Source organism: Onychostoma macrolepis, chromosome 01, assembly GCF_012432095.1.
Source record: "Onychostoma macrolepis isolate SWU-2019 chromosome 01, ASM1243209v1, whole genome shotgun sequence".
In the NCBI taxonomy this organism is placed as follows: domain Eukaryota; kingdom Metazoa; phylum Chordata; class Actinopteri; order Cypriniformes; family Cyprinidae; genus Onychostoma; species Onychostoma macrolepis.
The window spans coordinates 19,528,827-19,549,073 of NC_081155.1; the positions used below are offsets into that span (position 1 = coordinate 19,528,827).

The 20,247-nt window shown below is 35.1% G+C and overlaps 2 protein-coding genes across 2 annotated transcripts; both read left to right on the top strand.

Moving 5' to 3' along the window:
• Positions 1–50: 50 nt before the first annotated feature.
• Positions 51–10,267, top strand: vps37c (VPS37C subunit of ESCRT-I). Its single transcript, XM_058779756.1, has 5 exons — positions 51–703; positions 2,198–2,306; positions 3,771–3,942; positions 6,743–6,825; positions 7,895–10,267. The coding sequence occupies exons 2-5, from the start codon at positions 2,214–2,216 to the stop codon at positions 8,516–8,518; spliced, it is 972 nt and encodes a 323-aa protein (XP_058635739.1). The 5' UTR covers positions 51–703; positions 2,198–2,213; the 3' UTR covers positions 8,519–10,267.
• A 1,293-nt stretch (positions 10,268–11,560) lies between these two features.
• On the top strand, positions 11,561–17,306 carry LOC131544745 (T-cell surface glycoprotein CD5). The gene is made up of 7 exons (XM_058783162.1): positions 11,561–11,702; positions 12,272–12,323; positions 14,063–14,446; positions 14,843–14,962; positions 15,531–15,575; positions 15,656–15,718; positions 16,824–17,306. Exons 2-7 carry the CDS (start codon positions 12,272–12,274, stop codon positions 16,898–16,900), a joined length of 741 nt encoding a protein of 246 aa, XP_058639145.1. The 5' UTR covers positions 11,561–11,702; the 3' UTR covers positions 16,901–17,306.
• Positions 17,307–20,247: the final 2,941 nt, after the last annotated feature.

Sequence of the window (20,247 nt, forward strand, 5' to 3'; positions counted from 1 at the left end):
AACATACGACCATACCATAAAAAAATCAAAGTTAGGGGAACATTTTGGTATTTTCACGAAAGGACGAGAATGTCTTTTAATTTTCTCAATTATAAAAATGTTATATAGTTATTTAAGCCATACTCTAAAACTAAATGTAATATTCTCGTCAAGAAATGTACGCTGTGTTTTAAACATATCTCACTTCCCTTGACAAAATCGACAATGGTTTCATCCAAAGATGGCCACGATATCTGTCAACGAGAAGTGAAACTTTCCCTTAAGAATAGGAATATACCCCGTCAACTAACCTTTATTTGGACTACTTTGCTCGAATTGACATCGATGCGGCTTTACCGGACACACATTATGATGTCTTTCTGAGTTGTTATTTCGTCCGACGCCGTTTTGTATTGAATAACAACCCGCCTTGCTCAACTGCTCTCTTTTAAGTGAGCTAGCCGTCCTGCTAACCGCGGGGAGATTCTAGTCTCCCGGAATAATTAAGGGAAAATATTTCCACTTTGTCGCGCTAAATAACGCACTACACCTGGTACCGATACTGTCACGTTAGTGAAGTGTTTCTGGCAGGAAGCGGGTTTAACGCCGAAGACGTTGTCAGGCTCGGCGCTTCCGTCTACATCTTTACGTCAATCGCTTCCAGTTAAGTTTGATGTTTTTCCATGAGCACTGTGCGGAGAGGACTTTGATTTGCTTGTACCTTGTAAGTATTGGCGGATTCTTTAAGAAATACCAAGCAGGTAGAGTTAAGTTTAGCTTCATTAGCATAATTCCTAGCCATACTTTAAGTAATCCACTGTTTCATGTGCTGTCTGAACGACAGAAGACTGATCCAGATTACCGATCAATCTTCAAGTTGTGGTTTGATATCCATGGTTTGATATCCAAAAATGACACATACCGAGTATAAACTGCTAGCCTACTTCAATTTAAAAGGATAGTTTACCCAAAAATGAAATGTCTGATATCAGTTACCAGTGTTGGGGAGTAACTAGTTACATGTAACGAGATTATGTAATTTAATTACAAAATAAATGTAATTGTAATTAGTTACAGTTACTGAGAAAAAAATGTAATTAAATTAGTTACTTTTGAAAATGTTAATGATTACAAAAGGGGTTACATCTGAATTTTTACACACACACACACACACATACAGATTTAATTGACTTCTTTCATAAATTACATTGACTTTCTCTAAAATGAGACACCAGTGTTTCAGGAGTTTCGGACACAGAATAGGATGCATGCTTATTCGATAACTGTTTTATTTCCCATTTGGGTTTATGCATAGTTATGTTTTTTTTCCAAGGCATTGTTAGATGCCATTGTTTCCTGTCATAACTGTGCAAACATTTGATTTCAAAACCAGTATCATAGCTATTAAACTATTTCTTATTATGATTATTTTAAATCTGTATTTAACCTCAGAATGATCTCAAAGTAATAAGAGGTGTTAAGTCTGATTTTGTGGTGGCTGTGCTTTAAATTAAATTATTACACGGCTCTGTGGAATGCTTGATTCTGATTGGTCAGTCGTGACATTCCAAGGTGTGTTGTTCCTCGATAACAACTGGTAAAAGCTAATAACACAGACTCATCCGGGTAACTTAAGTCGGTGCTATACGCTTGCTAGGAACAGTTTTTCTTGGTTTCTTTGCGTTTGGTTAGCTAGTTAAATATTAAAACTAAATTCAATATTATGTATACAATTTGCGTTCAAATATTTCAACTCAGATCAGTGTTTCATGTCTAATTATTTACTTTTGTGGCAAGCAGCCGTGTAATAAGCGGGATAATGTACATTCAGTCAGTTGTTATCGCAAAATAAAGATGTACATTATCCCTTACTTATTAAAATCAAGTGATGAAGGATTTTGAAAGTGTGACAGTTATCAGTGTTGAGTACTGTAAGGTTAACCCTGCCTGCTTTAAATGTTTGAAAATGATTAACAGTTGAAAATATTAGAAATTTAGAAAAGTAATCAAATGTAATAATTTACATTACTTTATTAAAGTAATTGAAAAGTTACACTACTTATTACTTATTTAAAATAGGTTACAGATTGCAAGTTACCCTATTACATTTCCAAAGTAACCTTCCCAACACTGTTATTTACTCATGTTGTTTCAAACCTACTGTAATGTAATAAGTAGATTATTAGCACACGTAAGTAAACTTGCTGTTGCTCCTCAGCTGTCCTAGCAAATCAATGGAGAAGCTTCAAGACCTCAGCCAGCCCGAGTTGCAGGATTTGCTGGATAACTCGGAGCGGGTGGAGTCTATGGCACTGGAGTCTGATGAGGTAAGATGATTATGGAGCTTTGTTAGAGATAGTTCTCCCAATAATGAAAATTCTGTCATTTATTCACCATCACATTGTTCCAAACTTCTTTCAATGTACTTTTTCTGTGGAACACAAAAGGAGATGTTAGGAAAGATGTTTATGCTGCTTTCTTCCATGCAGTGAAAGTGAATGGTGTCCAAGCTCCAAAAAAGACCTTTAAAAATGACCTTAAACCCTTAAAAGTAAAAGTTCTTTATTGGCATCAGTGGTTCAGGGAACCTTTAACATCCACGGAACCTTTCTATTACACAAAGGTTCTTCAGATTATTAAACTGTTGTTCACACTTAGAAAATTAAAAAGAAAAAGGTTTATTTTGAGAACTGTTCACTGAAAGGTTCTTTAGGAAACTCAGAGTTTTTTTTTTTCCTTTTCGGAATCTTTGTTTTTAGGAGTGTTGCAGAAGTCCTTAAGACTCATTCACCATATTGCATGTTTTTTTTTTTTTAATAGTCCAATAAACCAAAGTCTTATGTACTGAAATTCTAAAATGTGTGTCAGGATCAATTACAAGGCCTCGCTGCATTGTTGTCAAGCCTACTGTGACACATCCTTATATGTCATATTTGAATATACATGAACATAAATGAGATTTCAGAGCTTTGGTTGAAGAGAAAATTTAGTTATTGAATTAGTGAAGTATTCAGTGAATAATTGGTTTGTTCTTTGCATAAAGAATATAAGGTAAATGTTGTATTTCACATCAGTATTTCTCAATCTGTCTCTGAACTGTAATTTTCCTTAATACCCTAAATACCCTTTTGCTGCTTTAGAAAATGCAGCCCTGAAAGGTTACAAAATACTATTTAGAATGACATAAAACTTTTATTTTAACAGCATACAGAAGTAGTATGATTGTGGTGTGATTTTTAAAGGGTTAGTTCACCCCAAAATGAAAATTCCGTCATCTTTTACTCGCCCTCAAGTTTTTTTCTTCTGTTGAACAAATTAAGATATTTTGAAGAATGTAGGTAACCAAACTTTTGCTGGTAGCCATTGACCCCATATTATGAAAAGAAAAATACTACGGAGGTCAATGTCTACCAGCAATTCTTTGGTTACCAACACTCTTCAAAATATCTTCTTTTGCAGTTATTAAGTTTGGAAGAACTTAAGGGTGTGTAAATCATGACAAAAAAATTTGTATGAACTAACCTTTATATTATTGAGGCTATAAATGAACATTTACGTTTGCATGTATTGCTCATTCAAAATTAAACATCAGATTGAATTGTGATTTATCCACTCCTCTCTGTACTTCTTGTCATGTTTGTTTGTTTGTTTATTTCTGGTAATCTCTTCATCACTTTATTCAGAAATGACCACTCATCTACTCAGCATCAACAGCTATCACTAAGTCCTGCCGTGGACTGTATAATGTCTATAGCGTTGTGGCTTTGTGTGTCACTGTTATTCTTCTGCAGATTCAGAACATTCAGTTGGAGAGGGAAATGGCTCTGGCTGCCAACCGCAGTCTGGCCGAGCAAAACCTGGACATGAAGCCCCGACTCGAAACAGAGAGGGCGCGACTGGTGGGAAAATATGCTGAACTAGAGGAAGTGAGGGAGAAATACAAACAACACTGTGTCATGAGAGGTAAGGGAATGGAGGAATTGATTTGAGTTACTGAAGTAAATGTTTCAAAGAGAATCTAGGAATGAATTCTGGGTAAATTGATGTAAAAAGAACTGGGAGAGAAATTGATTGAAGTCAGAGCAGTTTTTTAAATCAAGAAACAGACGTGAGTAGTTTTGAAGAAATTATGTTGGTAATGATGTGCTTTTATATTATCCTATTTAAAACAGAAAAAAATTTGGGATTATCATGAAGAATAAAAAAATAATATATTATAAATTGCATAGCCCCTTGATCAAAACCAGATTAACATTTCCAGATTTCTGTTTATAACCTAATGTTAATTTTATTGATTGTATTGGAAAGGCTTTTTTTTTTGTCATTTTTATATTTTATTTAATACATTTTCCCTATTCTTTTTCTGTTCAGCTGTAATTGAAATGTTTAAATCTTAATGTCCTGTTGTTGCATATTGAATCTTAAGAAAAATAGTGTTATATCATTTATAAATTATATATAAATTGATGAAATTTTACAAATAGGGTTAGATAGGAAATGGATTAATGAACAAGAATTTAAATATTTAAAAAATGAATATCCTAGGATTCCGGTTTTATACACTTTACCAAAAATTCATAAATCACTGGAAGATCCTCCAGTGCGTCCAAGCGAATGGGTCATTGACAGAAACTATATCTAAATTTCTTGATTCTTTGATTCAACAGATAGTGAAAAACTGCCATCCTATTTAAAAGACACCACTGATTTTTTGAATCAAATTCCTTGCATAAGCACCATGGACTGGCTTTTTTACTGTAGAGATGATGACAGCAGAGTACCGTCACAGTGGACCTTACTACATTAGTCTTAACCAAGAACTATTTTTTCTTTGAGAGAGATTTTTATTTGCAAGTGCAAGGTACAGTGATGGGCACTCCAATAGCACCAAATTATGCAAATTTCGTTCTAAAGGGTATCCACAAAGTTGGTTAAATAATGCATTGGATAAGGTGAACAAATTGAATAGACATGATATTATGAAAATAAATAGACCCAATAAAAAACAAAGAAATTTTTCAGTAAATTGTTCATTGACATACAATGAGCACAGTAATACAATAAAATCGATCATTTATTAATATTGGCACATTATCATCCGATGAATCTTTAATTGATACATTTAAATATCGCCCATTGTTTTAAAAGATCACAAAATCTATCAGATATAATGGTAAATTCAGATGTAGTAAGGAGAAAAAAGACTGCATATATACAAGGCTGTTCCCGTGCAGAAACTGTGCCGCATGCTGGAATTTGGTGAAGTGTAAAGAGTTTATGAGTCCAGTAACACGGAAATGTTTTAAAATTACATCTTGTATTTCCTGTTCAACTCATAATGTGATCTATATGTTAAAATGTCCCTGTCAAAAGATATATAGGAAAATCATCGCGTCAGTTGAAATTACGAATTAACAAACATAAATCAAGTATACGACGACAAGATATAACCTCTTCAGTAGCGAGACATTTTAATGAAATGGGACGCGACATCAAGCAACTGGAATGTATAGGAATAGAAGAGGTTTTTGGGTCACGTCGAGGAGGTCATATAAATAAAGAACTATTGAAATGGGAAGCATTTTGGATTCATAAACTTAAATCACTGACGCCAAATGGCATGAATGAAGAACTAGAAATTTCTGTTTTTCTTTAATGTACCATAATTGGTCGAATTCATCTTTAAGATGTTATATAATAAATCTTGAGTATTTACAGTGTAAAAACCATAATTGCTTATTATGCTAATTATTGAATTTTCCACTGTTATACTATTTAAAGTCAATTGATGGAGTTGTTGATTGTTTATTTAAACTGTAGGCTTGTATAATAGTGATAAATGAATAATCCTAGATAATTCTTGCCTTAGTCACGGATGTACTAGTGAATATGATGTTTTGTGTTGTGAAAATTATCTAGTAGTTAAAAAGGAAATGTTTTAATGATTGTGGTGACTCAACATTGACTAATGAGTGATGACGTCGACATAATTGGTGATTTGAAAAGTGGGTGGAGGGATGTAATGGCTTTACACACTGAGGAAGGCTCGGTAGCCGAAACGATTGTGTCTTTTCCCCAATGATGATGATTGTTAAATAAAATGGAAAAAGAAGACTGTTCTCGTGAGTAGGGATCATAATTTCTTATACAGTGTTATATATGGAAAATAAATGAATTTGAATATTCTCAAAGAGAAGAGCGGCTTAGGCAGCTTGAAAAATAGAATGAATCTTTTTAAAAAGATTATATTATTAGCACTGCTTTTAGCTCAATGAAGTGAATTTAAATAACGTAACTTTTGTTCACACTACGGTTAAACTGCACTGGCAGTTTTCATGGTACTTTGAGGCACCCTGGAACCATTAACCTTTGAACACACACTGAAATTCTGACAGAGTTTCTAAATGGAGCATGTTGTTCAGCCAGAAAATCATCTATATGTGCATACGTCTGTCATATAGTGCTGTTCTATGAGCTTGTTTTGTTCTGGCACTCATTCCCCTCCCCTTTTTTTGCATCTGTGACATTACATCACACAAAAGCTATGTGTCTGGCCTCTTTCTCCGTAGTCTCATTCTCCTTTCTTTCTCTCAGTCTATTCATTACTGCTTTTTCCTTTGTTGAAATGATTACGCATTTCTAGTCAACTGATTTGTTTGCATAAGTTCTCACTTTTCAGTTTCTTGCTCTATTACAAGCCAGCCTATTTATGTGTCAACTCTGTCTCACTTCTGTTTCTCTTTTTCCCTTTACCTCTCTGCAGACAGCATCATGGGGCAGGTGTCTCCGGAGGGGCTGTTGTCTCGTCTGCAGATAGAGGGCGCCAACACAGAGGCAGAATCAGAGGTGGGCCTCCTTGGCCTTTATAATCACCTATTTTCATCATTTGGTTTTGTCGATATTGGCGTTTTCATTGCTTGTGAAACCGTCACGTTTGTTTATTGATTGTGGACTAAAAAAGATGATTGTTTGGTAGTCAGATGTACAGGAAAGAGAAGAAAACATCTGATTTTTCCTTAAATAAAATCAGTTATTTCTTATACATTTTGCATTATATTAAACCTAATTATTAACATCAGCAGACATTTTTACATTATATACCCTATGAAACTGTATGTAATCGCTTTAAAAATGATAACATCCTGCACATTCAAATGATGAAAGTCTGGAAGCCTTGATGCAATCATATAGTTTATTTTCATAAACACAAGCATTCAAAAGTTTTCAAAAATACCGAGACATTTTTGTCTTTTCCTCACTTTATTTGTATATTTTCAAGTTTTACAAATTTTTCAGTATTTCAAAAATACAATTTAAATAACTTTTTTTTACATGACTATATGAAAAGAAAGGGGATCAGAATAAAAATAAGAATCAAAATAAATAAATAAAATTAATTCTTCTGTTCACCAGTGTAGCATTTAATTTAATTTAATTGAATCTAATCAAAATAGTAATTTAGTAATAATATAAATTATTGCAACTAAAAGTAATTATAATCCAATTATGAATAATGTGATGATAATATAATATTTATATAGACTTTAACTGTCCTGGCAAAGCCATCAAATAGTCTAAGCAGTTATTACTCTAGTCTACTAAGAAAATCTTATGTAATCCTTAAAAGGATTCTTTGAACAGAGATCTTGAATAATGCAAATATTTTTTTGCAAATAGAGAGAGAATGGTTTGTAAAAAAAGTATTTGACTCATTTGATGTTTCTAAGGTGAATAAAAGTGACAGTTTATTAAAAAAAAAATACTCTTAGTGTTTGCAAACGTTTGAATAGTGGTGTATATTCATATTTAAAAGCTTATGAACTACTGATCTTCTAAGCATTATATAATATTATAAAACTTTTATGGTTTTACCAACCCCACAAGATTTGTAAATCGCTCAATCTCTTTCCTACAGGTTTTAGCAGATGAGTATCTCGAAGGTTCGATATCGCTGGACTCCTTCCTCGAACGCTTCCTTTCCCTCCGCTCTCTCGCTCACACGAGACGAGTGCGCATCGAAAAGCTGCAAGAAATTCTCAGCCAAAAAAGCAAAGGGATAGGAGATGCTACAGTAACATCACAAACCGGTGCCAATCAGGATGCTGGATCATCGCAGTGGCAACAACCGCAGCCTCAACAGCAGCAGAGCTCCAAAATCAGTGCACCCTCCAATTCCGCCACTTCTGCTCTGCCCTACACCCCCTACCCCGTTGCTCCCCCCTCAGCCTCCACAGCGGGCACCACTAACCCTAGCACAGCGTTTCAGCCCTACCCCGGCCAGGGTGCCCCCTTCCCTCCATCGACAGGCTACACGGCTCCCAGGCCTGCATTTGGTCCTCCAATTTGCCCGTACCCCACCCAACCACCATTTCCTGCCCCACCGTTTGGGCAGTTTGGTTCCACGGCCGCCCCGTACCCCAGTCCATACCCCTATGGAGGGTACAGCTACCCCACAGGCCCCCATGGGCCATCAACCCAATCACCCACAGCTAGACCTCTTTATAGGCCCGGTTTTGGGGTACCACAACCATACTCCTGAGCCACTCTGTGTGTGTCTGTCTTTCTCTTTTTCTCATGATCCTCCCTCTCGTCTCTCTCCCACCTTTCTCCACCTGCTCTGCCTTTTCCTTACCCTCAGATTTGTGGTTTGCGTACCCATGTCACATCCTGTTCCTGTCTGAGGCTTATAAAGACACTTGAGATCGAGCGTGTGCTTGTTTTTCCCCATGAAACCTCAGTCAGAGACTCAATACGGGCCGCCCAGTTTAAACGGCTCAGTTCCTTTCCATTTTAAAGCATGTTATCAGTTTGCAAAATCTCTGCTTTAATATTATATTCAATGACGAAATGCTTTTTTTTTTTTTGATGACATTGTGTTACAGCTCAGCCTTATTTGGCTGTTTTATTCTCTCTCCAATCATTCTGTCAAAATTCTACTAAAACAAATAAGCCACACTACGTTAGCGTTAGGCTAATCTCTTGTCTAGATCAACTCTTGTTGACAACGTCAAACCAGAAAGCACAGCACCATTTTCCACTCCATCACAGATGAAAACTCCTTAAAAAAGCAGAGCGTATTCTTTATCATGAATAAATTTAGACAACTTCCACGTGTGCAGATTTGGGTGCGGTGCGTCCTGTTATGAATGCTTGGTGTACCAATGCGCCAAACGATCACTCCAAACCTTCTCGATACCCCTTTTGCTCCCTCTTTTTTTTTTTTTCTTTCACACCCTTCCACTCCATTTATTTAATACACCTCTTGACAATGATTGGAAGGAATAGACTATTACTGTAAGTTCTCTAGTTAACAAATCAAACTGATATTAAAGGGAAACCGGAGAACAAGGGATATTAATATAGACATATCTATCTGCTATAGCACAGGATTTGGTGGGGCAGTTGAGGCATAACATAGCACAGAGCATATGCAAAGAAAATAGACGCTACATAACATGCTTACTTTAGTAAATATAGCATTCTTTTGTGGTAAAACTATGCAGACGAATTCATGGCTGCATATTTTACACTGAATTTCGACACAATGAGTCATTTGATGGTCTTGTACAGCTAGCCACCCAGTTTGTTTCAGAGGCACAGTGCCTTCAGAATCATAACATGGGTGGGATTGGATCTGGTTAACCAATAATTTGCTTTATTTTGTGGTTTGATTTGAGTCCACCTTCAGATTCTGCCACATGAATACTCTCACTAGCCCATAGCTGTAGGCCTGTCCATCAAAACGGCCTGTGCGTGTCATTATGTGGTGTTATGTAGATCCGTAAATCCCCATCTATTTGAGGTCTCCTTGTCGGACAACCGGAGGACCATGTGAATCACACTAGCACTCCACACTAACCGCCCCGATCTCTTTGGCAACAGGAGCTGGGAGCGGGGCCTTCGAGCCGTCAGCTTTAGAATAGGCGTGTGGGGTCTCTCTTTATTTTTGTACTTTAAAGCAATTCAAAACCAGAGGCGTCCTCAATCAAGCCTCGGGTGGCTTTATCTAATTCATGAACTCAGTAATTAAGACTCAGGTTTGTAGCAAAACCCCCACGTTTAGGTTCCCTCCCCAGCACCTGGAGCGAGGGAGAGGGGTGATACGACACGAGGATGAGAGAAAAAAAAAAAAAATGGGATGAAAATTTTTAGCACATTGATTTGCAGCATTAGAGGAAAATAAATTCTATTGCATTGGTTGTGATGACTGTAGCCTGTTAAAAGTGTATTTTTATTTTTATTGTCCTTTTTTCGGGTGTGAATATTAAACACTGAAGTTGATCTACGATGTCTGTGTTGTTTGGAATAACTGACTTTTTTCCGACTCTCCTATTATTTTGTGAATTAAATACTTTTATGCAACACATTGATCAAAGGTGTCCGTAAAGACATTTGATGTTACAAAAGATTTCTATTTCAAAAAGATGCTGTTCTTTTGATCTTTCGATTCAAATGTATCAGAGGTTTCACAATAAACATTAAGCAGCAATACATTGATAATATGTTCAACACTGATGATAACAATAAGAAATGTTACTTGAACTCCAAATCAGAATTTCTCATGTGACTCTAAAGACTGGATTAACGGTTGCTAAAAATTCAGCTTTGCCATCACAGAAATAAATTACATTTTAAAATATACTGTATTCATGTAAAAAAAAATAATAGTATTTCACAATATTACTGTTTGTACTGTATTGTTTGTTTAAAAAAATGCAGCCTGGGCGAGAAACTTTAAAAAAAAAACAAAAAAAAACGTATGTTACCTAAACATATAAGGTTTTTTGTTTTTTTTCTTTTACAGTACAATCCCAATGTTTTCACAAATTTACAAGAAGAGAAGCGGTAGTTCAGCTCATTGACTCACTTTTGAAGGCTGTTTAAATTCCGTTCATATTGAATCATAGACGAGAGTTTCAAGAGGGTGTTGGGGGAATTTTTTGGTACAGGTATAAAACCCAGTTTTTACGGGTCTCTCTCCGACTGTACGATATGGTAAACCAACCCCGGCGACACCTGAGAAAAATCGAGAGAGTGAGGGAGGGAAAGAGGCGGCTGGGAAAGATTGAATGAAAAGAAGATATGAGTAACAGTGAAATGAAAGAATAGATGTGGATATCGGTGGTTTTGTAGCCGTAATGATTGCCGCAGTTGATTCCTGTGAGCACGATTAATCATTTTGAGCAACTTGCGAGAGCGTTTTCAAAGTGTGCCGTACACCACAAGAGGCTCAGTTCCTGTATGCAAAGAAAAAGGTTTTGAATATGCAGATTTTTGTTGCTTTGTTTACTTCCAACTGTCTTTAAGTTTTAGATGAAAAGATAATTTCACCAATTTTTACCAAATTTTACCACCAACTTTTTTTTTTAATTTGAACATTTCATTTTTTTAATGCAAATTTTTATTTTTTTTAACATTTAATACAAAGTTAGACAATGTCACACTACTTAGTACTTTTCTCCTCCCACTTACCAACACTCACATTTTTTTTTTTTTTTTCAAGCTTTTCTTAATTTTTTTTGTATGCAGCTCTCTTTGAAGTGAGGAAGCAGTGCAATGTGCAATCTAACAGCGCTTGAGATTAAAAGACACGCTCTATATGGAGAGACAGAGGATGGGGGCGGGGAAATAAAGAATGTAGCTCCACACCTCTGCTTATTTCCTTTCACTTAATTTTTCTTGTCACTTGCTCCACACATTTGTTCTTGTCAGTCACAGGCAAGGTAAGATCTGATAATATATTGTTAAAAAGCTGGTTAGAAGTTGTGGTGTTTCATTGATGTTTGACACACTTTGAAGAAGAAAATCTTCAAACACCGCTGAAGCGGAGTCGTGAAGACAGCTGTCAGTTAAAAACGAGACATAATGTAGCATTTCTAAAATAACAATCTAAATAACTTAACAAAAGGAAGTCCAGTTTGTATTGACAAATTTATGACTGTATGTCACTGTAGTGAATGATTTGTTCTTATTGTGGTTCAAGTCACGGTACGATTGGTCTTTGGCATTCTGCTAAAAAATGTATTTTTTTAAAAGTGCAGGCCAAATATTTTAATATGGTCATGGTTGCGTATTTGTTTGCTTTATCTGAACCTCTAAAAAGTAAGAGAAAAACAAAAGCAAACATTCTAATTGAACCGAGGCCCAATTAGATAAAAAAGCGTTGCTTGTCATGTACGAGAGGTCATGTATTTGACCTCTGGGCCTGTTATCTTTTGAAGTGTATGTAGTCACTTTGTTTAGTCAAATGAAGTTAAATTTTGCTTTAAATGTTTGGCAAACCTTTTGCCAGATGGAAAACTCTCTGCTGATGTCTCTTACGGCGCTCCTGCTCCTTGGAGTTCGTAAGTAAATTGTTCTTTAAATATGCTTCATTGTTGCATTTTTGTGTGATTCTATGTACATGTATGTTCTGCTCTGCACCTGAAACTTCACCACTTGAAAACAAATATCTGTAGTGAGTTGTAAATATGGTTAGATTTGTATCTGTCTGATCTAATATTTCTCTAGTAAGACAAAACCAACCAAGGAACAATAGCACACAGGTGGAATTTATTCAGATGCATTCAGTCACAGTATTGTATGTTATATTGAAAAACTTTTACAATGCAAAACATTGTGTAAATTAAGAGCAGTATTGAATACCATCATATCATAAAATCACAACTTCACAACTTCAGGGTCTGCAAGAATGCATTACAAAATTAGTGCAATTGTCAATAAAATGTCATATGCTTGTATAGATTGTTGTTAATTTTTCAAATTCTTACTCTTAACTCCCTTTTCTGGAAACTGATGTCAGCGCAAATAGTTGAACGTTGTTGCAAGCTACCATTTAATAAGGTGAATTCAGTATATTGGTCAACCTTGCAATAACTCTTTTTATCGATCAAGTATATATTTTAGAAGTTTTTCTTTGTGCTTAACAGATAACCTGCATACAACAATCATAAGGGAGTAGAAACTGTTCAAAAAATTGTCGTTTACATGTACAATGGTATTATTTTACTCCACGTTACGCCATATAAAGATGTTTTTTTTTTTTTTTGAAAAATGGAAAAAATTGAATTTATGAGCAGCATTACATTGCATACAGTTAAAAAGGGAATTCATGCCAAATTATATTTTCAGCGAACAGTTTGCAAGATAAATCATTTTGCCATTTGAATTTTAAAGAATAAGAAAACGTAACCAAAACCACGGGAAGCAATTTTCAAAGGAATATGTGTTAACTATTTTTTAACATATTTTACCCCAGAACTAATGAATGAGCTTTTAATATATTTTTGTTTTCCCTCAAAAATAAATGTAAATGGTTTATCAACAAGGACACTTTCTTAAATGTTAAGCACTGAAATGTGAAAATCGTATAAATGCCACCTGTACACAAAATGTATGTTGTCGAAGAATGTTGTTGTGAACAAACACAGACTTAGTACATTAGAATTCAATCTTATAATCCTAGAATTTTCAAATTTATATATAATAGCAATTGTTTTAATATAATTATATAAATAGTTAATTTTGGTAATCCAAATTATAGATCCATTTATGCTGTGATTCTGAATTTTATGAATGTCCATCTGTTTGCAAAGTGCAATCTTGCAATCAAATGTGCAAAATGTGTGTGAATGCTTGCGAGCGCTGTGCAAAAAAGTGCAAGAGTGTAATGAGTGCAAATGATCCAGCTATCTGCTCTCTGACCTCAGTAACAGGGTGTTCGTATGCTTGAATAATGCAGAGCATATCATGCCATGTTTTGCATAGAAAATGTTGTATGAAGATGTGGAGTTCTTAAAACGGAATATGTTATTGAGATGGAACGAGTTAGAAAATGTGACACACTCTATCAAAAAAATAAATATCTCAACTGAAGTGATGTCTTCACGTTAGTTGCACAGCAGTGAGCAAACACTAACAGTTTCTTGGTGTCACTCTCATTTCATTTACATTTGATACTTGAAATGTTTCACATTTCTGGAATTTATTTCCAAACTGCACATTTCATGTGAAGAGGAATGATTGTGGCATTCCAACATTGTCAAGAAAGTAAATTATTTCTATGTGTCTTTTCCATTTACAGAAGGAATTGCAGATCAGAACATAACCAGCAACTCCACGTCCCCCTTGACCCCACCATGCCCTACGATACCCACTGTCCTACAGACACCCTGTCCGATTATCATCCGTAATATTACTACGTCTGTTCTGTTCTGGCTGAAGTTAAAATGGAATGAAGAGAGTCCATGTGAGGGTCGGCTGTATGTGCATTCTCATGAGCCTCCAAAGGCTTTGTGCTTTAATAGTAACATATCAGTCAGCTGGTGGAAAGAAGTGTGTAAGGACAGAAGATGTGGAGACTTCAAGGTCTTTAAGTCTACATCAAGCCGAGTTGACGGTATCAAGCTCACAAGCAATATGTCGTTCATTTATACTAAGTGCATGGGAAGCCATATCATGTGTCAAGGTGTGTGTACATGTCTATTTTCAGAGAACAGATTTACTGAATAGATTATATATGACTCGGCATGCTGGAATGTTTCTCTTGATTTAAAAAAATAATAATTCCTTATCAGGTTTTACATGCAAAATATTTAATATGCTGTGCATTTTGAATAACACATGAAGAGTTCAGATGCAAAAACCTCTAAATACCATCTGAATTTTTCTTCTAAAATTAGCATTTTTATCAGGCTCCTATATTTATGTTCAGTTATTTAATTCACTTTAATTTCACTTTAATTGCATAGAAAAGGACCTATATATTGCCATTAGAGTAAAATTACTGAACCAGTTTCAGATGGCACTTAGCAGCTTTTGCATCTGAACTCTTCACTCTTCTTTTCTTCCTACATTTTCTCAGATCCTCCAGGAACAGAGTTGGCTGCTTATAAAGCAGCAACTGGCATCTTCATTTTCTTGATCTTGGGTGTCATTATGGTTCAATTCAGTCGGCCCACATACAAAGCCATCCGCAAAAGATGTAAGTCAGAGAAGTCAACATGCATGACTTCAAATTCATATTACTTCTAAAAATGTAAATGGTTACGAATTGAAACATATGGCACCATCAAAATGTATGTGTTTGCTTAGAGTTGTTTTGCACAGGCCAAAAATACACCTGCACCCAAACGCTGAAAAAAATGTCTTAGAATTTTTTTTTTATCTTGATGTAAAATGAAGAAACATTTCAGATTCTGCCCTTTTTCTAGGTCACAAATCAAGTATAAGCGAATTATCATGTTAACTTCATGCAGCTCAAGTACAACAGACTAAAAAAATGTCAATTTTCAATTCAGTCTTTCACTCAAATTGTTTAGCTGAGAATATCATTTGTAAAAGCATTTTCACTAGTGCTCTCAGGTGTTTGCATCTCACTTGTGTAATCACATCTAAAATCAGCACATCAACATATGGCTCTATATAGTTAAAAAACACTATTTGACTCACACACTTTCCTGTTTTTTTACCACAGATTTTTATTATTTTTTTAATCCTGTGTAAATGAAATAATGTGTCTAATTTGACTATTTTTACCTGGTTTAATGCAGTTTCACAAAAACGTCAGAGTCGCTGGGTCGGCCCGACTCAGAGCGGTGAGTCATCATCTCACACATTAACACATTCATGACTGGCCGCTCAGAAAAGATTCAGCATTTTATCTTTCTTTTGAAAGTGTGCTATCACAGAGGTCAAGGACCCCCAAACAAAAACACAGACAAGAGACAGTCCTTTCCTGGTGAGTAATCTCCCTCTTTCTCTCTATCCTGGCCGTTCTGCATTCTTTCTATTAATCTCTCACTCGCGTTTATGCTCATTTACTTTGTACTCAATTACATAATGATGAATTGAGTAATATGATGTACTGGACTTTTCATTCAAACTGCTCAGCTCATCACATGTGTGTGCTCTTTTGGTTGTGAGATCTATTCGGATATGTAAGATTAAACTATTATCTAACATAAAATCAACTTTGCACGAAAGTATCTAAATCATCATCAATTATCAATTTTGACCTTCTTGACTATATACAACAATTAAGATCATGTCAACATTTTGACAATCTATAATTATTTAGGTCTTTAATTATTAAAAAAATAATAATAATTGCTTGAGACAGCATTTTGTCCCAGATTATCTACCTCCTACATTGTGGTGATAGGGATTAATTTAGGCATTAATTTGGAATTACTTTTTTTTTTTTTAATGTTTATTTAATGCAAAATGCAAATAAAATAAAATAAAAAAAGTCAAAGATTTCGTTTTTGGTAACAATTTTGCAGAAACCATATACACTGAATAGAAAGTAAAACAGCTCATATAATAATTAGTTGCATATTTAGTTCGGTGCCCGAGGTTGATGAATTCTGACCACTTGATTTGAGATTTTTGAGCTATTTTGCTTCCATAACATGTCTTCTTTTAGACTAGTGTAAATAAAAAAAAAAATCCCAATTATGTGTCTGTAGATTTCATAGATCCCCCATCCCCATATAATACAGTATTTTTCTGTCTGTTGTATTTTCTGATTTATGGAGTGATAAAAAGTGCTCACTCCCCTCCCAGAAATCCCTTCTCGAAACAAGAATTTCAAACCCGGCTTTACCCAATATTCAGATTTCTGTTCTGGAAATGAATGCAAGTTAGTGCATATTTAATTAGAAAATGCCATAAATGTAACTTTTCAGAAAACTTGTCATACAAAAAAATGTTTGCAATTATTAATATGATCAAGCAACTGGGGAAGTCTGGTGATGTTAATACAATTTTTTGGGGTGTCTTGCATATACGTGAAAAGTGGCATGCACACACTGGTACCCATTCTTATCTGTCTGTGTTGCCAGGTTTGGAGAGGCTGACGGTAAACCAGAGCAGAGAGCCCTCATCCAACAGAAACAGTGACTATGACTCATACAGCTGAAGGCCTGTGCTCACAAAAGACTTACTGACCCCAAGCACAACACTCTCGTCATCTACAATCTGCAGATTGTTTTACGTTACACAGCTTCGGTTGTTTTGAGCTGTCGATTGGCAAGTCAAGAAAGCTGTACATATCTTTGAAAAGTGAAACTGAGAAATCCATTTAAAATAATAATAATTTAGTCTCAACATAACCACAAAAGTGCTTACTTGGTATAGCATAGCAGGCTTCCTTTTATTCATTATTCATTTTTTATGCTTTGTAATGACTTGATTTTGCTGTTTGTTTTGCAAAATGGGAATTCGCTCATGTCCTGGAAGATGATGCTTTTTTTAAAAAAAGTTTATTTATGCAAGTGATTGATTTTTGAGTTGGAGTATGAATCATTTTAAATAAACTAAAAAGACAATCATTCAGATCTTTCGTGACTTTTGACTCAGGTGTGCAGAATCAGAATAAAACTGGGAGTAAATTAGTAGAACAATACATAATAAATATATAAGCATGGCTATGTTAGAGCTTAGATGAGACATTTGATGAGAAATGTCTTCTGAGGTGGCATGGAAGTGAAGTTAAGGTTGGGAGAGGGAATGTGGTGTTAATGCAGAATTTTGCAGCAATGTGGTTTCCTGTCGTAATTCTATTAACTTCCTGTTTGTGTTATTTCTGTCGCTCTTGCTCTAAATATACTGTAGACTCAATGTGCTCATTCTTTTTGGTTGGTTTCTTTGTCTTTTTCTTTCTTTCTTCTTCCTTTTTTCCTTTTAATATTTTCTCATCTCTCTCTCTGACCCAGTTGATTTTTTTAATACTGCACTCATAGAGGGTTTAATATCACAACAGCTTAAAATCTTATGTCTCGCCTGACTGATGGTAGCTAAATAAAACTCTCTTTCTAAGTGCACCAGTGAGATAAGTTAAAGTTAAAAAGCTTGGTGGGTTTCTGCCTAAACCTTTCTATATCTCTCCATGTGTTTGCATGCACAGCAGTTGAAGATGGTTGTTTCACTTCTGTTCATTTTTTTTATTGTTATGTGGCTTTGTCTTTGCAGCTGCTTTAGTCTCTCTTCATATTTGAGAACAAATACACAGCCGAGAGAACAAACGCAACAGCGGGTTTCGGGGGAGAATGTGTGTTGTGTGTGTGTGGTGGGTGGGTGGATAAGTGTCGTCTCCTCCTCATCCTCAGGTCAGAGTGAAGGATTAAATCTGTAGTTTAAATGAGGTTCCAGCAGAGAACAATGACAGATGACAACAGATTACATGCACAGATTAACAGAGAGACCACACTGGATAAAATATCTAGTGCATCCATCCGTCATTTCTCACGAAACACTTGTTACACTGACATCAAACCTACTTGTTACCTGCATACAGTCTGTTTTCATGTAAATCTTCAGATAAATCTTTTGCATTAAAATTCTTCATACCAGCTTTTGCTTTATAATGTTAACAGTTCAATCAGTTGTTCAAAAAGTGCATTATAAAAGCCAAAAAAAAAAATCCAAAACATGTAATTGATGCCCTTGTGAATCAATTGCAAATTAATTGAGTTTCATGCTTATGAAAGTGAAAATTTTTAAAATTCAGCAGATTTGTTCATTTTTCAAGATATGACTAAGAGAGAAGTCATGAGAACGATGTTAAATGGGGATAAGGGCGTGTGAAAGATTTCATGTAATATATTTAGATTTTATATATTCTCAGTGGTCAAGAAAGCAGAGAAAGATTAGATGGAAAAAGAGGCAGTGGTGTGATTAAATACTTTTATTTTTCAGATGCATAATGCCCTCATTCTTGCTAATAGGATTTTGCCTTTAATGCCGGCGTCTGCAGCATTTCTCCCTCATGTACTACTAATCATTAAGCCGCTGAAATTAAACATTAAAAGCATTGAGATCCCATTACTTTAATGTATGTGCAGAAACTCGCCCATTTGTGATAACATAAATTTTGCATGTTTTATTATAGTAAACAGAAGTGTAGAGAACCCAGGGATGAGATAAGATGAGATAGGCAGTGGGTTTCAAGATTTACCAGGAGTTTCTTGGAAGGATGTCAAATATCTTTGGCCAGACAGAATATCCAAGAAATAAAGAGAGAAAAAAGGGGGAGGGCGAGATCTGAGGGAAAGAGGAAGAGAGGATTATTTACCATTTTAAATGAATAAATCCGTATTGTGTGAATCCAGCACACCAGCCAAAGAGGGACAGAGAGAGTGACAGACGGAAACAGTGAAGAGCTACAAATGACAAAGAGAGGGACAGAGAGAAAAACAACACGAAAATAAGGAAAGGAGGATTTTAAAATCATTGGGATACTTCTGAAATATCTCAACTTAATCAAAACTAAGAAAAAACTTCTAAAGCATAGAAGCAAGTATCCTGACAGAAGATGGATTGATGAAACTCACACATTGGGCCGAGCATGTTTGTGAGAAAAGAGTGATATCTTACTTTCAGTTTTGCACATCTGAAAATCTGAAAGGACCGTTGAGGCAAGTACAAACTTTTTGGAAATGTTATATGTATATATATATATATTTTTTTTTTTTTTCATTTTAATCTTCTTTTCTTTTTTTAAATCTTGTTTTTGTGAAATTATATAAAAATGTAACTTTTTGTAATTTAAAATTTGGAGTATTTGAAATTAGTGTTTTTTAAAATTATTATTATTATTTTTATGTGTATTATAATGGATAATATTAAAAGGAATAGTTCATCCAAAAATGAATTTTTCTGGAAATTGAACCTCCCTTAGCTCATCCAAGATGTGGATGAGTATCTTCATTGGAACAGATTTGGAGAAATTTAGCTTTACACTTCCTTACCAATCTCTGCAGTGAATGGGTGCCGTCAGAATGAGAGTCAAAAAATTAAAAAAATACATCACAATAATTCACAAATATAATCCGCAACACCAGTCTGTCAGTTAATGTCTTGTGAAGCATAAAGCTGCGTGTTTGTAAGAATCAAATCCATCAAGATGTTTTTAACTTCAAACTGTTGCATCCAGCAAAACGAATCCTTAATCCGTTACGTTGCTTTCTCCAGTGAAAAAGTCAACTCATCTGAATCAGGAGATAAATATCCACAGATCAAGGTCTATTCTCGAGTGAAAACAGTTCTAAATAAATTTGTCATCAGATTTTGACGTGAGAGTAGAACAGTGGATGGACTTTTCCACTGGAGGAAGTATTACTATGGATTAAGGACTTATGGATTTTGGCCAAAAGCAATGGTTTAAAGTTAAAATGCCTTAATGATGGATTTGTTTCTTGCAAACACACAGCTTTTCACTTCACAAGACATTCACTGATGGACTGGAGTCATGTAGATTATTGTGAA

What these genes read in the sequence shown, in the direction of transcription:
- LOC131544745 (XM_058783162.1), top strand. Translation starts at nt 12,272, where the DNA reads ATGGAAAACTCTCTGCTGATGTCTCTTACGGCGCTCCTGCTCCTTGGA. An exon ending in AAGCCATATCATGTGTCAAG is followed by an intron (nt 14,447 to 14,842) that starts GTGTGTGTACAT and finishes ACATTTTCTCAG; the next exon opens with ATCCTCCAGGAACAGAGTTG. An exon ending in CAAGAGACAGTCCTTTCCTG is followed by an intron (nt 15,719 to 16,823) that starts GTGAGTAATCTC and finishes CTGTGTTGCCAG; the next exon opens with GTTTGGAGAGGCTGACGGTA.
- vps37c (XM_058779756.1), top strand. Translation starts at nt 2,214, where the DNA reads ATGGAGAAGCTTCAAGACCTCAGCCAGCCCGAGTTGCAGGATTTGCTG. An exon ending in TGGCACTGGAGTCTGATGAG is followed by an intron (nt 2,307 to 3,770) that starts GTAAGATGATTA and finishes ATTCTTCTGCAG; the next exon opens with ATTCAGAACATTCAGTTGGA. An exon ending in ACACAGAGGCAGAATCAGAG is followed by an intron (nt 6,826 to 7,894) that starts GTGGGCCTCCTT and finishes TCTTTCCTACAG; the next exon opens with GTTTTAGCAGATGAGTATCT.